Source organism: Vulpes lagopus, chromosome 7 (genome assembly GCF_018345385.1).
Source record: "Vulpes lagopus strain Blue_001 chromosome 7, ASM1834538v1, whole genome shotgun sequence".
Taxonomy (NCBI): domain Eukaryota; kingdom Metazoa; phylum Chordata; class Mammalia; order Carnivora; family Canidae; genus Vulpes; species Vulpes lagopus.
The window spans coordinates 52,877,526-52,898,839 of NC_054830.1; the positions used below are offsets into that span (position 1 = coordinate 52,877,526).

At 38.2% G+C, this 21,314-nt stretch overlaps 1 protein-coding gene across 3 annotated transcripts in view; it reads right to left on the bottom strand.

The window, feature by feature from the left end:
- The window catches only part of TMCC1 (transmembrane and coiled-coil domain family 1), a 242,045-nt gene that overhangs the window by 161,281 nt on the left and 59,450 nt on the right, over positions 1–21,314 (bottom strand). For 2 of the 3 annotated variants that reach the window (XM_041762790.1, XM_041762789.1), the window contains exon 1: positions 8,882–9,571. In XM_041762790.1, coding sequence (XP_041618724.1) covers positions 8,882–9,448 — 567 coding nt within the window. In that variant the 5' untranslated portion in view covers positions 9,449–9,571. Of the gene's footprint in view, positions 1–8,881; positions 9,572–13,245; positions 13,302–21,314 lie in introns of those variants that run through there. The other variant, XM_041762791.1, reaches the window with a different exon arrangement.

Genomic DNA, 21,314 nt, shown 5'->3' on the forward strand with positions numbered 1-21,314 from the left:
AAATTTCTTTATAGTAGAGGCTTTTGGAACCTTTCCTTTTGCTCTTCCCTCTGCCTCGCCTACTCTTTCCCCAGTTATTTCTTGGTTTCTTCCCATCCTTCAGATCTTTGCCCACATATCAAGGCAAATGACCAATGTACTTAAAATTTCCTGTCCTAGAATTCATCTCCTTTCACAACTGTCATATTGTATAAGGATTTCTCACACTATACAAAATACAGCATTCATATGAAAATTTCTGTAAGGTGAAATGGCATAAAGCAAAGAAATAATTACCACTAACTTATATGAAAAAAACTTTTTGATCATCTCCAGACTCAAAAAGTGACCTCTCTTAGGCTTTTCTGATACACTAGGACACATCTTGGTAACAGATGCACAAAATAAATTGAGATAAACCACAGATGCTCACAGGCAGAATTCAAAGTTATGACAGCTTGAACTGTAGTTACCAGGAAAGGAGCTTGTGAGTAGTACTTTTACTGCTAGGGCTGTGCCCTCTGTAACTGCTCGCTACAAAACAAACACCGAATGCCATTGTCACTTTTCCCCGTTTTTTGTAAAAGCAAAAGTCCTCTTCAGATTTTTTTCAGATAGCCAAAACAAACACTAACATAGGTATTTCATAAAAGCAAAAGCTTAATGTGAATTTCTGAAAAGTAGGAGATAACTATTTTATTTACTATTTTACTTACCTTTTTTGTTTTGTTTTATTCACTCATTTATTCACAGTGTCTTTTTTTTTTTTTAAGATTTTATTTATTTATTTATGAGAGACAGAGAAAGAGAGGCAGATACATAGGCAGAGGGAGAAGCAGGCTCCCTGTGGGGAGCCCAGTGTGAGACTCGATCCCAGGACCCTAGGATCACGACCTGAGCCAAAGGCAGATGCCCAACCACTGAGCTGACCAGGGACCCCAGCTTATTCTCAGCACCTAAAACCGGAACGGACAAAGTATGGGCCATAGCCCAGATACTGTCTACCACAGCCAAATCCAGGTATGCATTTACATATTATGGGTGGCTGCTTTCATGCTACAATGCAGAGCTGAATAGTTGTGAGAGAGAGACCAGAAGGTCAAAAATACTTACTATCACTACTTACAGAAAGTTTGTAGAGCACTGATCAAAAAACAATGTTAGGTCAAATACTCAAACATTTACTGAGCGAATGCATGAAAAACAAACAGTAGCAAAATATATTTCTGATCCCACAGTGTTTTAATAATAGATATAAGAGTACATAAACTAAGACATCACCATGGAAGCTTTTGGTGCACTCACCTAGGTTTGCACTTTCATCTGTACAACTTTTCATAGATTCAAAGAACAATGTTGGCAAGAGCACTAAAATTCAGAGTTAAGTAACAGGCTTGTTTAAAATCACTCAGCTAATATATACAATGGAATATTACTCAGCCATTAGAAATGACAAATATCCACCATTTGCTTCAACGTGGGTAGAACTAGAGGGTATTATGCTGAGTGAAGTAAGTCAATCGGAGAAGGACAAACATTATATGGTCTCATTCATTCGGGGAATATAAAAAATAGTGAGGGGGATTATAGGGGAAAGGAGAGAAAATGAGTGGGAAATATCAGAGAGGGTGACAAAACATGGGAGACTCCTAACTCTGGGAAACGAACAAGGGGTAGTGGAATGGGAGGTAGGTCGGGGGATGGGGTGACTGGGTGGCAGGCACTGAGGGGGGCACTTGATGGGATGAGCACTGGATGTTATGCTATATGTTGGCAAATGGAACTCCAATTTAAAAATATAAATAAATAAATAAACCTAATTCCGCCGTCCCCTCCCCCCAAATAAAATAAAATCACTCAGCTAGTATATGACAAATTCAGGACAGAAGCTTTTTCCTTTTTAAACTGTTTTCCATTATAATCAGCAAACTTTAATGTGATAATTATTTTCCACTCTTCAATTTAAGGATGAAGTATAAAATCTGACTGAATAATCTTACAAGTATTCTGAGGGTTTCAAAGTTTGACTCACCATGAAACAATGATTATATGTAAAACCTGATGGAAGCAAACTAAAAATCTATTCTGAATCTGAAGGCTACCTTTCTCCCCTAATTCTGTTCATTTCTTCCCTTGATGTTATCACTTTATTTTTAAACATTAATAGTATCCTAATATGGAGGCACATTTATATACTACATTGAAATTTCAAAGCATTTACTTAAATAATCTAAATTTATACCATAAAATGTATACTTGACTTCAGGACCACTATGAATCTTACCATTGTTCAAAACACGGCCTATCTCTAGCATACAGTCATTAAAACACACACTCAATAGCCATCTTAAGTTATTATTCTTTCATTGGGTCTTCTTCTATTGTAGTAACTTAATAGTTTTTCTAAGATGTTTTATGTTCTTGCATAAGATTTACATCAAGGCTCATTATTCCTTTCTTCACAGAGAACTCCTCTCTTGCTAATCAACTCTCCTTTCCTTCTAGGGAAATCCTATTCCAGACCTTCAAACTGATCATTGTTATTCTCTTGCTTTGATTTCACTGTTCTATTTAAGGGTGCTAAGACCCTGGTTTCAGCCATCATCATTTCTCGCCTAAATTCTACAACAGACTCCTAACCATTCTCCTTTCACCTTAGACTCCCTGCAGTCTACTCACATGGCAGGCAGAGTGATTCTTTAAAAAAGAAGTCAGATAGGGGCGCCTGGGTGGCTCAGGTGGTTAAGTGTCTGCCTTCGGTTCAGGTCATGATCTCAGGGTCTAAACTACTGTTCTCTTTCACTTGGACTGCTATAATAGCCTGCTGGCTCATCTATCTACGTTCAATCTAAACCTACTCCAACCCACTCTCCATGCTATAAACGTAATGATAGTCTGTAATCACAAAGTTGACATTGCACTCCACTCCCCCCAGCCTTGCTTAAAATTTTTTGATGCTACGATCATTCTTAGGTGAAGAAAAACTGCTTTAACATTGTCTGCAGACCTCTATATGAACTGCACCTATCTCTCCAGTCTTAACCAGTATGCACCTGAATGCATGCACACTTGCCAAGTATATACACCTGCCATTCTATCCTTCGTACTCAGCAAACCTCCCCCTTCTTAGGACCTTTGTACTTGCAACTCGACTACCTCATTCAGATAAACCTGTTTATCCTTTCAATCTCTTTCACTTCCTCAGCAGTCATACCCTGACTTCCTTAACTAGGTCAAATGTCCCTATGATATCAGCTCCAGTAGCATTTGCCACAGTTGAAAATTTTATGTTTTATGTGTCCCCATCTGATTATAAACTCCATGAGAGCAAGAATCACATCACATCATATCACATAATATCTGCAGTGCCTAGCATGTATCAGGTAATATATATTTGCTGAATGAATGACTAAAAGCATAAGCCGTAATATGGAAATATGAAAACTTTACAGGAAGAATAAAAAGTGCAGGAAACAAGTGCTAAATTCTGTATGAGGCAGTAATGACATAAGGTAAAGAAGTCCACACGGGCTAAATTGCGGAAAGCCTTGCATGACATTTTAACGAACTTTCTTTACTCCTCACATAACAGTGGACCCAGTGAAGGGTTTTTTAGCAGTGGAAATGGCATCATTTGCTTTGTGCTTTAGATAGCTCTCACAAGCTACATGCAGTGTGGACAAAGGATCTGAAAGGGCAAGGAGATGGATGGAGGCCCAAACTAGGGCACAAATTTGGGGACTGTATGATTGAGGGGTGAAAGAGATCAGAATAACTCTTTAAGGTTGCCAACATGGGTGACTGGTGGCTTCAGAAAGTCATATCTAGTAACTATCAAACTCATGGGCTGACTGCACTAAAATCATGTGGGGCCTTGATTAAAAGTTTTCTTCTAACTTAGAAATCCTGGGAGTGGCACATAAAAATTGTATTTAGAACTAGTGTCCTAAATGATATCTTCTATAGTCACACAAATTTGGAAACAACAAAGAAAACACACTAGAAGAATGAAAAGTTTATGAGAGATAATGATTAATTTAAATTTGGAAATGACGAGTTTGAATTACCAATGCAGATAACCAACAGGCAGTGAGAGAACTAATTCTGAACATCACAGGACTGGTCCAGTTGGAGACCAATATTTGTTAGAGGCTGTATGACAGCATTTAAGTATGCTTAAAAGTATGACAGCATTTAAGTTCACAGAAGTGAAAAGAGTGGTATGGCTATGGTTAAAACTCCAAAGGACACAACACTTAAGATACAGGAAGAGGGGGGATCCCTGGGTGGCTCAGCGGTTTGGCTCCTGCCTTTGGCCCAGGGCGCGATCCTGGAGTCCCGGGATCGAGTCCTGCGTCGGGCTCCTGGCATGGGGCTTGCTTCTCCCTCTGCCTGTGTCTTGACTTTCTATCACAAATAAATAAATAAATCTTAAAAAAAAAAAAAAGATACAGGGAAGAGGATTTGTTCATTATTCAAAAAAATACCCTGAAATGCTATTTCTGCATGAGATATGTGTATACAAAATGTTGTCCTACTAGATGTTGGGAGGGATATCAAAGCTAGACATGGCACCTCTTACAAGGCCTGTAGACAGTTGTAGGCCTTCTCTCAACACATCAGCCAAAATGTCACAGGCCTTATCATTCAAGTCCATAATATACGCTCAAAGAGTGTACATTTACTAAGGAAACACTAAGTAGTTTTATTCCCCAGAGTTTTGTTGTTGTTTTTTTTAAGATTTTATTTATTTATTCATAGAGACACACAGAGAGAGAGAGAGAGAGAGAGAGAGAGAGAGAGAGAGGGGCAGAGACACAAGCAGAGGGAGAAGCAGGCTCCATGCAGGGAACCCGACGTGGGACTTGATCCTGGTCTCCAGGATCACACCTCAGGCTGCAGGTGGCGCTAAACCGCTGCGCCACAGGGGCTGCCCCCCCCCCCCCCCCCCCCCCGCCCCAGTCTTTAACTTAGAGGAGATCCTTACTCCCCATTACCCATACTAACATCCTAAGCCCTTCCTTCAAAGCTTTCCCAGATTCCATCGGACATAATTACTCTTTCCCTAAACACATGTTTTTATATTGCTTGTGGCATATAACACATTCTACCTTGTATTATATTGTGGAAGCAGTAGAGTGTTACAGAAAGAAAACTAGCCTACAGAAATCAAAAGTTAAATTCCTTACTTGCAAGTTGTGTGATCCTGAAATCACTTATGCTTCCTAGTTTGTGAATTAATGACAATAAGGACCTTCATTACCATTTCATAGAATTACTAAGAAGACCAAGTGAAAAAAAAAAAAAGAAGACCAAGTGAGATCATTTATGTTAAAGCGCTTTATTAAAATTCATAAAATATTGGGACACCTGGATGGCTCAGTTAAGTGTCTGCCTTCTGCTCAGGTCATGATCCCAGGGTCCTAGGATCAAGCTGGGCAGTGCTGAGCAGGGAGCCTGCTTCTCCCTCTGCACCTCTCCCCTGGAGGAGTGTTTCTCTCTCTCTCTCTCTCTCTCTCTCTCTCACACACACACATACACACACACACACATAAATAAATAAAATCTTTTTTAAAAAATTCATAAATTACTTTCTCTTCTATCTGTACATATTCTCTTTCCTGCAAGTTCTAAAAATCGTAAGAGATTGGGAACAAGTACTATGTACCTATTGTCCACCACAGCATTTATATTAGAATATCTTGCATATAACAGACACTCAGAAGTTTAGTCAAATATGCTGAATAGATGATGTGAGACAAAAACGAGACAAGTGTATATTCTGATTCCAAAAAGGACCTGAGGCAGCCGACATGCATGTTTCTTTGACCACTCTATTAACTATCCGGCCAATAAATTCTATTTTCCTTGCTCATTCCCCTTTCTGAAATAACCCTTTGTTCTACCCTCACATACTCACATATCTAAATCCTTTTTCTCCTATAAGACCCAAATCAAAGACCCAGCTCCCCCTCCTACTCTAAGCTTTCTATTCACTTCAAACCAAAAGTATCTTCCATCTTCTCAACTTGTCTGTACACTTATCATTCAGATACTGTTTTATTTATTTATTTTTTAAGATTTTATTTATTTATTCACGAGAGACATAGGGAGAGAGGCAGAGACATAGGCAGAGGGAGAAGCAGGCTCCATGCACCGGGAGCCGGACGTGGGATTCGATCCCGGGTCTCCAGGATCGCGCCCCGGGCCAAAGGCAGGCGCCAAACCGCTGCACCACCCAGGGATCCCGTATTAAACAATTTTTAAAAATGTTCTCCCTTGGCTCTCAATGAAATTGAAAAAAAATTTATTTATTTCAGAGTTGAAGAGAGAAAATACAAGCTGGGGGTGGGGGAATGGAACAGGAACGAAAGAGGGAGAGGAATAAGCAGACTCCACACTGAGCAGGGAGCTGGACTCAGGGCTCAATCCCAGGACCCTGGAGTCACAACCTGAGCTTAAGGCAGACATTTAACATACTGAGCCACCCAGGCACCCCTCTATGAAGGTTTTTCAAAACAATATAAATGTATACATATGCTTTACTTACAATTTTTTTTAAAGATAGAAGTCTGTAATCCCAGAATCACTAGTAAAAAAATTTCTTAGGGATGCCAGGGTGGTCCAATGAGATAAGCATCTGACTCTTGGTTTTGGCTCAGCATGGAGTCTGCTTAAGACTCTCTCCAGCATGCATGCACATGCTTGCTCTCTCTAAAATAAATAAATAAATCTTAAAAAAAAATGTCTTAGTGCTGTCTGGTACAGATTAATGTGAATTATATAGTTGCACTGTTAGTTTCTATTGTCAACATTTTTGTCCTTTAACAATGACCAAATATCTTTTTTATTACAAAGACAACTATTATGCACATAAATATATATTACTTTTTCTCATTTGTACCTTTAATTTTAATGATCTGAATCATTATTCTATCTGATTCTGTGGATATGGCAACCAGACAAGCTTAACTTCTTGAAGTGATTTCCTGTCTATTACTTGTTTGCTTGTTTTTATGTCCCACTCAGATAGGAGAGGTTTAAAGGTACTAGATTCAATATTTGGATTTCCAGACTAAATAAATATCCAGTAAAATAAACTTACCTCTGCCAGAAGCAGACACAGAATGAAAGAGATTAACTAATCATCAAAACTTTATGGAATACATAAATGTAAAGCCAAAAGGCAGCAGGATGGTAACTTATAGGGCAGACTTGGCCAACAAATGTGTTCTGTTTGGCTTCCATAATATCTAAAATCAAGAGATTACTAAGCTAGCTTTCAAGTTTCTCTTGAAAAATAAGAAGGCCTGGCAAGACTAGGCTCATAGTCCTAAATCACAATAAGCAACTACAAAGAGACTGCCCCTTTAGACAGGACCTGTACTCTTCAGTTTGTCCAAATCACATAACATGAGTTCACTCACTGTCACTACCTGCCTGGCTACACGTACCCAAGTTTTCAAACCCTACCAGAACTATTTCTCCTATTTGCCTCAACTAACCTTAATTAAGACATGGAAATGAAAGTTATATGAAGAGAGTTTCCCCTATATTCGTTAAGCCTAGTTGTCCCATCCAACCTAAAAAACCTGTTTATTAAGAGTAAATTAGGGGCACCTGGGTGGCTCAGTAGGCTAAGTGTCTGCCTTTGGCTCAGGTCATGATCTCAAGGTCCTGGGATTGAGCCCCACATCTGGCTTCCTACTCAGCAGGCAATCTGCTTCTCTCTCCCTCACCCTCTGCCCCTCCCCCTGCTCATGCTCTCTCTCAAATAAATAAAATCTTAATAAAAAAAAAAGTAAATAATAGGGGCACCTGGGTGGCTTAGTCAGTTGAGTGTCCAACTCTTGGTTTCAGCTCACATCCTGATCTCAGGGTCACAAGATCAAGCCCCACGTTGAGCGCAGAGTCTGCTTACCTCTCTCCCTTTCCATCTGCCTCCTCCCGCCATTCATGCACTCAATTCTCTCTCTCAAAAAAGAAAACAAATCTTTAAAAAAAAATAAAAAGAGGGATGCCTGGCTGGCTCAGTGGTTGAGTGTCTGCCTTCGGCTCAGGGCATGGTTCCAGAGTCCTAGGATCAAGTCCCACATCAGACTCCTCAAGGGGAGTCTCCTTCTCCCTCTACCTATGTCTCTGCCTCTCTCATGAATAAATAAATAAAATCTTTAAAAATAAAGAAAGAGTAAATCATAAGAATGTATATGCTCTACTACAGAATGCAAAATGTATATTAAATGCCAATGACATGGTACAGTATATGAAAATTATAATAAATTTAGTATATTCCATGCTAAGCACAGAAAAACCCAGATTCTAGAATTTTCTTGCTTTCATTAATGTAAGAAAGTCAAGGGACGCCTGGGTGGCTCAGCAGTTGAGCTCCTCCCTTCGGCCCAGAGCGTAATCCTGGAGTCTGGGGATTGAGTCCCACATTGGGCTCTCTGCATGGAGTCTGCTTCTCCCTCTTCCTGTGTTTCTGCCTCTTTCTCTGTGTCTCTCATGAATAAATAAATAAAATCTTTTAAAAAATTATTTTTAAAAAGTCAATTCGTGCGCAAAACCAAAATAAGAACAAAGCATCTCTGCTCCTCTGCCATAGAACTAAGCCTTTTTTTTTAACACATAAAAAACACATGAAGGTTTTAAAAAGGGTAAAATAAAATAAAGCAATATGTTAGGAAGCAAATAAGAATATAAGCATCCACTCATTAGCTAGAATGAATATTATTCATCTCATTTAATGAAAAACAAAACAAAACAAAATAAAACTAATTTTTTTACCACAACTTTGAGGTACTTGCTGAAATACCTCTTTTCAGTTACCAAATAGAATTGTGGAGAGTTCTAGCTAAAAAGAACAGTAAGTTAGCAGAAAAAGGAAATCTAGCAGACCTACCCGCTCTGCAGTTGCCTCATCCCCTGGTAGACATGCAGCAGCAGCAGCACAAGCTATTTCCATCATAGCAGAGCTGGTTGGAGCATCAGTTGTGGATGAAGACCTGGGTCGGCCCGACTGCATAACAGTTGCCATCTCCTGGCCAGATTTCCTGTTGATTTGGGGACTTCCCTTTGGGGCCTCTGGTTTGCCCCGCCTACTATGTAAGCTCGTCCCTCTCTTCATCTTGGGTGGTACTCGGATCTGCTGCAGGACACGATTCAGAGCTGTGGGGTGGGTGGGGACACCATCAATCTCAGCACATGCGTTCTGGCTTTCCAGATCCATTTCAGGTTCTGGATCTGCCTGAATTTGTTGCACATCGTGTGGAGACACTGATGACCTCCTGCGCTGGTGCTGGAAGAGATGCTTCAAGCCTTGGCCAATCACATTAATGTTCTCCAAAGCATTGTGGGTCATTTTAGACAACTTTTGTTCTGATTCTGTCTGCTTTCTGGCCTCTGCATCTTGGGATTTGCCTCCAGGATCAGGGTCCTCATATAACTGTTCACTGCCCGAAGGCTCCATTAGTAGACTTAATACGCTTATTTGCAAACTCAAAAACTTTTAAACACACCAAGACTGTCAAATTAGGTAGGCATTTGCTTCAACAGTAACTACACATGCAGCTGTGAGACGGAGGCTTCATGCCTATCTAATGTTAAAAAAAAAAAAAAGGAAAGAAAAGAAAAGAAAAGAGCCTCTTATTATACATTCATGCAAAATCTCCAGTGTTAAAGAAAGCATGCCACGAGCCAAACAAATAGGCACTATCATTATGCAATCTTTAATCAGAAGATTAAAAGACAGTTTTCTAGATAGTGGGTAATGATTATTTTCTAGAATAGGAGAAAAAGCTCAGAAAACAAGTACACAGCAAATGAAGACAGCAACATTAAAAAAAATCCCTACAAATTTCATTATATGAAGAATTGGATATTAGAGGAGTCATCTTGGAATGGAAACCATAACATTGACAGAACAGCCATAACTCAGAAAATCAGGAGGGAACAGACCATTCAATATGCATAGTATAATTGGGCAATTTAATTCCTCTCAACTCATAACCACAGTTAATTGTCCATACGCTGAAACTCAGCAAAGTAAATTCAAAGAATAAAAGTGAGAAGTGGATATCCCAATCTAACTGTATGTAGCTTTTAATGAAAAGAGGAATTTCTTGTTACCATTCATATTCACCAGGTTCACTGGTAAATAGAGGTGATACATTTGCTCTACTGAGAAGAAAATGGTAATAGAAATCTTGTAAGCTGAATTCTCTGAAGCACAAATGACCGTCTGGCACCATATGAGCAAATGATACAGACAGAATCTATCTTCAGAGAGACGAGAGCTTTGCTCAGTACCAGCTATCAAGAAGAGAGATTCAGAGTCGCTCCAGAAGTGGGGAACACGAAGCAAGATAGTTTACATCTCAAATGGACAAGTGTTGGACAGCTGGAGTCAGTCTCCACCCCCACCCTACCCTGCAAAAAAAGAAGAGATTCAAAGAAATCCCTTTCTCTGAATAGTGTCATCTCTGACAGAAGCTCCCACATACCCACATAAATTCAAAAGCAAAGAAGGAACACAGTAACTGGGTATGATGAGAAAGTAAAGAAAAAGAAAGGATAAAATGCAACCATACACCAATATTAAATGAAGGAAATTAAAAGGAAGCTGAAACTAAGAGATATAAAGTCAGCACAACTGCCATGGTTATGGAAATCACATGCAAAAAAACAAGAGCGGAAGATGGTAGGGATGAGATTTTTCTTAATGGAAAGAAATAGGTAGTATTTTTGTATTGAGTTTTTGCAAATATATAAATTTGTATTAATGCACAGAACCTGCTAGAGGGGACAAAATATGGTGTAGGGGGTTATTTCCTTATTTTCCCTCAACATTTGTTCAGTGAGCTTTAAAACTCCCTATACTCTACCAAGTACTTTGTTTCAACAGCCTAAGTCACTACCAAAGAGGCCCTCTGGTAGTCATGTTCTGGGGATATGGAGATTTCCTGCTACCAAGCAGCAATCTAAAAGGCATAAATTAGCTGGATATGAGTTCACTGTGAATTCCCAGCTGCTGGAGTTCAGAGGGATGGGCATGCAAACCTGCTAGAGTCTTCTTCATTGTAACTACTCTCAGAAGACCTTCTTACCATGCATATGGTACTGTCATTGTGGCTCTGCTGTCCATATTTTTTCATGGCTATTTCCCCACCCTCTGACCTCTTCATGATTCAGGAGCATAAACATCGTCAAAGACAAAGACATTTATCTCTCACCAGTACCTTCCTACTTTCTACATACCACAAAATCCTTTGCTCCAAAACTAGGCAAATGAGTAGCAGTCATGACAATGGGAAATTTCAAGGCCTTTCACTCAAATTCTTTGTGGCCACGCTAAAATCCTGCCATACCACTGGGGCTTCTTACCCTTGTCCTGATTGTGCACTGCTTTTGTTCTTTCTTCTTCCCATTAAGGGAGCCAAGAAAGAATCCCTTAATCCTTGTTAGGTTAATGACTGTCTTGGCCTTTACTGAGTTTTCTGGGGCTCCTTGAGGGTACTATGTTGCCAATAGTACATGTATTTAATTATACTCACCTTCCCTCATGAATTTGTAGAGCAGACTAATAGTTTTTGAATTATTTCCACTCTGCAAAGCATTGAGTTCCTCAGAGAATAAGAACTATGTAACCAAGATAATCCAGTAACTAATCTCTTCTTGTACTGGACAATTTAGACCCTAAGAAGATGGAAGGATATGAAAGCAGCAGACTGATAATAAGGAAGCAATTTACTCTTTTTCTTTTTTTGCACTGTATTAGCTAAATAATACAAATGACTTTTTTTGTTTTTGGAAGCAAAAAATATAAAATAAATTCTTCCATGAGAGTTAAAAGATACCATGATCAAAAGAATGGTGTCAAGGTTAGTTGGAAAACCAAATGACCTACTTGTCTTGTATATAAAGATATTATCTGTAAACTTGTTTATTTGGGCAGTGTTATAAACTAATCAAGTGGCCATCCGCTTCTTATTTTTAAAAAAAGGAAAACAGTACATTCTAATAATTAGTAACTTCATTTGAGGTTTCACTAGCATTTGTGCATCATTTTTTATTTTCAAATAACTGGAAATGATTATTACAGACAAAAATGCTAGCATTCCTTTAAAAAAAAAAACTAGAAATAGGGTGTCAAGCCCAAACTTACACAGGCCATCTATACAGTTGCAAAGGTTATATACTAGAACAGTAATGAATTCTGGGATTTCTAAAGGCAAGACATTCCTTAATCATACTAACTATAGCAGAGGCTTACTTAGCATGGAATCCTAAAGAAAACTAAGTTGAGCTTTAAACATCAAGCTGTAAGAATTTTGAAAAACAACCTGCTGCACTACAATGTACTAGTACTTATACTTGCAGCTATCATCTGCTTTATTACTGTGTTATCAATACAATAAATATAGTCAAAATGTTGAAGCTTGCTAATATTTTCTGTATGCCAACAGAAAATCTTTAAGGTTATTTTTCAATATACACCAAAAAAATATTAAGGAAGGTAAAATACTGTGCCAAAGACAGCAATACCAAAGACAGCAATGATATAATAACTAAATATAAAATTGTTGACAGTAAGAATGCAAGCACTAAATGAATTCAGTAATGTTAAAGTTTTTTAGGATTCCCCTATCTTCTTCTATAAGATAGCAAATTCAAATGAGTAACAGCTGCTCAGTTTATAAAACTCTCAAAATAATATATTGAGATACCTGGTTTAACACAAACAAATTCAACCACAAAGTATGCTTTTATAGGAAAGAAAAGTTGACTTCTCTTTTATTCACTCAGTTTCTCTGAAAAGTAAAGTTCTTATAAGTAAACCAGAAAAAGTAGAGAAAGAAAAAAGGGAGCAAAAAGGTACGGGGAAAAAGGGAGACAGGGGAAAGAATACAAAGTAGGGAAAAGAGAAGGAAGAAGTAACTACTTACAGACCAGGCACTGCAGAGAACTTTGTTAAATTCTCAAAAATTTTAATAATTTTCCTACAAAAGTTTCACCAAAGACATATTACACCATTACTTCACATTAAAGAAACAAGCTATTCTGAATATCAGAAGTTTAAAAGTTATGTTTTAAAAGTCTGGCAAATATATAGGAGAGTGCTTGGAAAACCATTCAAATTATATACAAATTCTTTTTCTTTTTTCTTAATTTTGTGGGGAAGGGGGTATAATAGATATGGTGACCAAAGCTTTTTGGTTTGGCTATGAAACAAGTTATTTCACTAACCATAAAGAATTATATACTTGCCTTTATCACTCTTCCTCAAGTACTTCTAAGGTATACAGGAATCCTTTTAGGACAAGCTGAAAAGCAAACATTAACAATTATGAAGAGAAAAACTTAAAGGGGAGAGGTTAATTATTATATTTATACAGAAAAAACTGAGCTTACATATACATAACAAAATGTTAACATTAATAACTCAATGACAGCAGTAATTTTTCCTAGTATTTTCAGTATTTTCTAATTTTGCAAAAATGTAATCAACAAAGAAGATATTTTGGAAAAAAAGAGTGTTAATTTGTTAGTACTTAAGAAAGTATACATGTCGTAAGTAGCAATGAGTATTTTTACACTACAATCCTGAATTAGGAAGGGCAATTAATTCTAATCTTCAAATAACATGAAATACAAAACAAGTACTAAAAAACACAATTTAATGAGCAAATTTTTCAAGTAGTTTGCAATTCTTTGCAATTCTGCATTCAAAACTAACTCTAAAAACTGTATCTACCATGTACAATTGAGGCACAAAAGTTGAAAATTTTGTGGAAAACAATCTTCTGACAGCCATTAGCAGAGAGGCAAGTTAATTAGATAAGTATTTGGGGGTATCTGCTATGTGCCCAGCATTACACAGACCAAATGAAAGCATATTATCCTGCCCTCAAGGAACCCACAATCTGAGACAGAAAGTAAGATTTACATACTTAAAACTTAAGGAAAATATCACAAAACAGTATCATTAAGCTAAAATGTGTGAGAAAACCCGCAATTACCATTAGAAGATCAGTTAAGATTAAATTTGTTCTGGAAAGCTTCATGAAAGAGAAAGAGGCTTTCAATGAGCTTTGAAGGACAAAAATAGGAATAAATAAGCAGGAAGATATGGGCCAAGACTCCCAGCTAGAAGAGCAGTAAACACAGTATGTTTGGGAGCCAGTAAAGAGGCCAGATGACCATACTGACGGATAGGGATTCCTGAGGCAGCCAAAGCATGGGGTGGCTGGTGGGTAAATGTGAGAGAGGACTTCCTATCACATAATCTTTTGTACCTTATGACTATTATTATATATTAAAAAACTAAACATTTTTTTAAATTTATTTATGATAGTCACACAGAGAGAGAGAGAGGCAGAGACATAGGCAGAGGGAGAAGCAGGCTCCATGCACCGGGAGCCTGACGTGGGATTCGATCCCAGGTCTCCAGGATCGCGCCCTGGGCCAAAGGGCAGGCACCAAACCGCTGCGCCACCCAGGGAACCCTAAACATTTTTTAAAAAAGAAGAAAATATATGTTCTCTACGGTAAACATTTTTGAAATAGTATAATTACTACATTAATTAAATAGCAATACCAAAGAAAATACAAAGAAAGAAAATACAAAATTAAAATGCCCAAATGAATGTAAAAAAAAAAAAAGACGCAAAAGAAGATCACAGAACAAGTATAACATATAAAAAGCAAAACGTGGGACGCCTAGGTGGCTCAGCGGTTGAGCATCTGCCTTTGGCTCAGGGCATGATCCCAAGGTCCTAGGATCAAGTCCCACTTCGGGCTTCCTGAATGGAGCCTGCTTCTCCCTCTGCCTGTGTCTCTGCCTCTCTCTCTCCATCCCTCCCTCTCTCCCTCTCTCTCTCTCTCTCTCTCTCACTCTCTGTCATGAATAAATAAATAAAATCTTTTAAAAAATAAAAATAAAAAGCAAAATGGAAGAGGTCAAATGTAAACCCAAATATTTCAGGAATTATACTAATGTAATCAGATCAAAAGACAAAAATAATTACACTAATAAAAAACAAGATTCAATTATTACAGTGTTCACAAGAATCACACCTAAAATACAAAGATAGAAAACAGTTAAAAACGAAAAGTATAGGGGGGATCCCTGGGTGGTTCAGTGGTTGAGCACCTGTCTTCAGTCCAGGGCATGATTCTGGAGTCCCGGGATCGAGTCCCACTACAGACTCCCTGCATGGAGCCTGATTCTCCCTCTGCCTGTCTTTGCCTGCCTCTCTCTCTCTCTCTCTGTCTCTCATGAATAAATAAATAATAAAAATTTTTAATGAAAAGTATAAAAAGGTCATACAGAAAAGGAAAGCCTCTCTAGCCATATTAATAGTACTCAAAGTAGACTCTAATGCAAAAAAGCACTTATAGGTATAGAATTCTTAGGATTCAATGTGTAACTCATCAGTAAGATATAACAGATTAAGTTGTATGCATGTAATAACATAGCCTTCAAATATATAACATGAAAGTTGACAGAATTACAAGTAGTAAAAAATATCCATAATCACAATGGGGAAACTTTTAATACCTCTCTCAGTAGCTGACAGAACAAATGACCCAGAAAGAGGGAAGAAAAATATAAAAATAGAGATCTCTATAGCATAATTAACCAGACCTACACTACCCAATAATTGCAGAACACTCTATCAAGCACTGAGAGAACATTTACCAAAACTGATCACATGCTAAGCCCTAAGGTAAGTCTCACAAGTTATTCTCTGACCACAATGTGGATTTCTAACGTTTAAAAAATGGAAAAAAAAAAAAAACCACTCTCCCCTTCCCCACACAATTCGCATTTTCTCCTGATCCAAGTGTTAGGCAATATAGCAGGGATAGGAGATGGGGCAAAATGGGTGAAGGGGACAGGGAAATACAGGCTTCCAGTTATTGAAGAAGGCATGGAAATAAAAGGCACAGCATAAGGATACAGTCAGTGAAATTTTAACAGAGATATAATGGTAGTTACACTTGTGGTGAACATAGCATAATACCTAAACTTGTCAAATCACTAAGCCGTATACACCTGAAACTAATGTGACACTATATGCCAACTATGCTTAAACAAACACACACACACACACACACACACACACACACACACACACACTTTAAAAATACAGCAGGGGGGATCCCTGCGTGGCTCAGCGGTTGAGCACCTGCCTTTGGCCCAGGGCATGATCCTGGAGTCCCGGAATCGGTCCCACATCGGGCTCCCTGCATGGAGCCTGCTTCTCTCTCTGCCTGTGTCTCTGCCTCTGTGTGTGTGTGTGTGTGTGTGTGTGTGTGTGTGTGTGTCTCATGAATTAAATAAATAAAATCTTAAATAAAAAAAAAAAAAAAAAAAGAAGCTGGACAAGCACCCAAGACCCTGAAGGGAAAGCATTCTGACTAAAGGAAATATTGTCCCAAGAGCATGGAAGAATTCCACTGCAGCTAGGAGGACTTTTTTTTTTTAAGATTTTATTTATTTATTCATGAGAGACAGAGAGAGGCAGAGACACAGGCAGAGGGAGAAGCAGGCTCCCGGAGGGGAGCCTGATGTGGGACTTGATTCCAGGACCCCGGGATAACAATCTGAGCCGAAGGCAGACAGACACTCAGACAGACACTGAGTCACCCAGATGCCCCAGTTAGGAGGATTTAAACCACAAGTTTTGACAAACTGCTTAAGACTGAGGACTATAATCCCAAGAGTGATCCCACCTGAATATAAGGTTTTTCTCCAGAAACCTCAAAAGAATCTCTGATCAGGAAGGATCTGAAACAATGCAGAAAAAGCTCTTCATCCTTGCCCTCATTCACCCCTAATTCAGCTTAGAGAATGGAACAGGCAATGCCAATCAGCCCAGACCTATTTCCCTATCTCCCTCCGGAACAAAAGGCTTTATCTACAAAGAAAAATTCATCAAGGCCTATACCCTGAGAACACTGGCAACTGGAGTTAAAGAAAGAGACCAAGGATATGAATGCTCAATCTTCACTCTCTAAGTTAACAATAACCTTAATGCAGGGTTCTAAGAGCTTTAAAAAACATTGACTAGGGACACCTGGGTGGCTCACTTGGTTAAGTGTCCGACTTGGTTTCAGCTCAGGTCATCAACTCGCTGGTGCAGGGCTCCATGCTCAGCAGAGTCTGTTTCAGATTCTCTCTCTCTCTCTCCCTCCCTCCCTCCCTCCTTCTCTCCCCCAGCCCCACTTGTGTACTCTTTCTTGCTAAAATAAATGAATTTTTAAAAAATCTTTAAGAATTAAAAAAAAAAAACCTAGGCTAAAGTAAGGTTTTAAAAAATTAACCTAGATACTGCAGTTGGGTAAAAAGAAAGGAGAAGCTCTCCCCAAGGAAGGGGCAAGTAAAGTCTTGTGAAGGCCATACCTCAGAGACTGGAGGTTCTAGTATCTGCCTAAATCTGAGGCTTCACGGACCATCACAGAGCTCCCCTCACCCTCCATTACCATGCTAATAAGCTCTAAGAGTAACAGTGAAATATAGCTGTAAGAGACAGACTCTGAGAAATAGCACAAAGATAAAATCCAAAGCCAAGCAAGGAGACAAGGGACACTAGGAAAATGTGAAGTCTCTGGGTTCCCATGGCAAAAACAAGTATCAACTCTGGTAACCACAGCAATAATAAATTTCAAACACAGCCCAACCTCTAAAAATTAACACAAATTCCACCTTAAAGGACTAGTAAAAGGAAATCTGCAGTCTTCTCTAAGCATATAAAATATTTACTTCAGTATTTCCTGTCCTATACAACATGTTCAGCATTAAAAAAAAATTATGAAGTATGCCAAAAACACAGCTTGAAGAAACAAACCAATCATCAGAACTAGACTCAGATATGACAGACAGATTTTGGAAGTATCAGGTAATTTAAAACGTAGTTATTAATATGTTAAATGGACTGTAACAGAAAAGAGAGACAACATGCAAGATTAGGTAGGTAAATTCACAGAGGCATGAAAATAGTAAGAATCAAATGGAAGTTCTAGAAATAAAAACAGAGAAACAAATAACAAAAGCTTATTATAGACTTCAAACAGCTGAAAAAACAATCAATCAACTTGAAGAGAAGCTAACAGATACATCCAAACTGAAATGTAAAAAAGAAACTATAGTAGGAAAATAGGAGAGAACATATGAGAAATGTGAGAACTTATCAAACAATATAACATAATATAAATATACTTAGAATGCCAGAAGAAAGAGATTGGAGAGAAAATTTTAGAATCCCCAAGAACTTACCAAAATTAGTGACAAGACACCAAACTACAGACTTTAGAAGCTCCAAAAACCAAACAAGATAAATATATTCTTCCCCCAAAAAATACATACACCAGGACATATCATATTTAAATTGCTAAAAGGCAACACACAGAGGAATAAAGATAAAGATTACAATAAACGTTCTATCAGAAACTTTGCAAGTAAGAAGACAGTGGAGTGACGACTTGAAAATATTGAAAGGAAAAAAAAAACCGCCCAACAAGTACTCTGTATCAGGTGAAAATATCCTTCATAAGTGAAGAAGAAATAGACTCTCCCAGACAAAAAACAAACAAACAGAGAATTCATTACCAGCAGACCCACCCTATAAGAAATATTAAAGGAAGTTCTTCAGGCAGGAGGAATATGATAAAGGTGACAAGTTTAGATCTATACAAAAAATGAATAAATGAAGACAAAATAAAATCTTTTTTCCCATTTTCAATTTCATACAATTGGTTATAGTAGTGAACAATGTACTGGGTACATATGTAGCATATGTAGTGAAATGAATAATACAGCATTATGCTGGATTATGCTACCCATGCTGGGTACTACAGCATATGTAGTGAAATGTGTAAGATACACTAAGATACATGTACTACAAGTAAAGTGGTATCATTTGAAGGTATATTCAGATTATTTTTAAATGAACACTGTAAACCCAAAGGCAACATTAAAAACCATTTTTTAAAAGATTTATTTATTTGAGTGACAGAAAGAGCACACAAGCAGGGGAAGGGGCAGAGAGAGAAAGAGAATCCTTAAGCAGACTGCCCACTGAGCACAGAGCTCAACATGGGGCTGGGTCCCCTGACCCTTAGATCATGACCTGAGCCAAAATCAAGACACATACACTTAAATGACTGAGGCACCCCTAAAAATCATTTTAAGTATAAGTAAGTCAATAGGGAGGATACAAGAATACTAATAAAAAGCTCAATTCACACTATAAAAGGCAAAAGAAAAAAGAAAGAAATACAACAAAAGGGGGGGGGGCTGGGTGGCTCAGTCAGTTAAGCATCTGCTTTCGCTCAGGTCATGATCTCAGGGTCATGGGATTGAGTCCTGCGCATCAGGCTCCCTACTCGGCAGAAAGTCTGCTTCTCCCTCTCCCTCTGCCCCTCTACTCACTCATGCTCTTTTCTCTTTCTCTCAAATAAATAAATAAATAAAATCTTTAAAAAAATCAAAAGAAATGCAACAAATAGAAAATAGCTCACAAGATGGTGAGTTTTAATCTAGCTATATTAATAATTACTTTAAATGTGAATGGTCTAAAAACACCAGTTAGAAGATAAATTGTTAGACTGGATGAAAAAGCATGGTCAAGCTAAATGCCATCTACAAAAAGGCTACCAAATATAAAGATTTAGATAAGAAAAGATAAAGCAGGGGCACCTGGTGGCTCAGCGGTTGAGTCTCTGCCTTCAGCTCAGGGCATGATCCTGGACTCCAGGGATCGAGTCCCACATCGGGCTCCCCATAGGGAGCCTGCTTCTCCCTCTGCCTATATCTCTGCCTCTCTCTCTCTCTCTCTCTCTCTCTGTGTGTCTCTCATGAATAAATAAATAAAATCTTTAAAAAAAAAGATAAGATAAAGCAATAAAAAAAAATCATACACTCACCAAAAGAAGGTTAGCCAAATCAATTTCAAAGGACTTCAGAATCAGAAAGACTGTCAAGGAGAAGAGGGCCACTACAAAATGATAAAGGGGACAATTCTCCAAGAAGATGGAATAATCACAAATACATATGCACCTAGGGGCACCTGGGTGGCTCAGTCAGTTAAGCATCTGCTTTTGACTCAGGTCATGATCCCAGCGTCCAACAAGTAAGCCCCTCATCAGGCTCCCTGCTCAGGGGAGAGTCTGCTTCTCGCTCTCTCTCTGCCGCTATCCCTGCTCATTCTCTCATACATATGTATGTACATACATACATACATAAAATCTTTAAAAATACATACATACACACCTAAAGTAAGAGCTTTAAAATACACGAGGCAAAAACTCATGGATCTAACAGGAGAAACAGACAATTACAGTTAAAGACTTTCAACTCATTAACTGTTTAAAAAAAAAAAAAGGAGGTAGAAAATCAGGGAGCAGACCTTCATAGTACTACCACCTAACTTAAGTGATATCTGCAGAATGCCTGGCCCAATAACTGCTGAATATACATTCTTTTCAAGCATACTTGGAACATTCACAAACATATACTGTATTCTGGGCCATTAAACAAATCTTAAAAATCATCTTTTTGTAAGATTTTATTTATTTATTTATTTGAAAGAGAGTGAGCAAGAGAGAACACAAACAGGGGGAGGGCAGAGGGAGAGGGAGAAGCAGACTCCCTGCTGAGCAGGGTGCCTGATGCAGGGCTCGATTCCAGGACTCCGGGATCATGACCCCATCCGAAGGCAAATATTTAACCAACTGAGCCACCCAGGCACTCCTAAAAATTGTTTTTTAAAAATGATACAAAATACATTCTCAGACCACAGTGAAATTATATTAAAATCCATAGCAAAAGATCTGGAAAATTCTCCCAACTATTTGGATATTAAACAATATATTTCTAAATAATCCATGGGTAAAGAGGAAGTATAGAAAAAATGTTTTTTCTGTTTTTTAGAGAGCACATGAGGGAGCACATTGGGGAAGGGAAGGGGGAGAGGGAAAGAGAGAATCTTAAGCAGACTCCACACCCAGCACAGAACCCAACATGTGGCTCAATCTCATGACCCTGAGAAGATGACCTGAGCCAAAATCAAAAGTCAGAGGCTTAACCAACTAAACCACCCAGGCACCCCAGAAAAAAATTGTAGAGTATTTTCAAGTAAGTGAAAATGAAACATCAAAACTTGTAGGATGCAGCTAAAACAGTGCTCAGAAAAATTTATAGTTTTCTAATATCTAATATGTATATATTAAAAAAGACCTAAAATCAATAACCTAAGCATCTACCTTAAGAGACTTAGAAGGCAAATTAAATCTAAATCAAACAGAAGGAAAAAATAAATAAAAATCAGAAT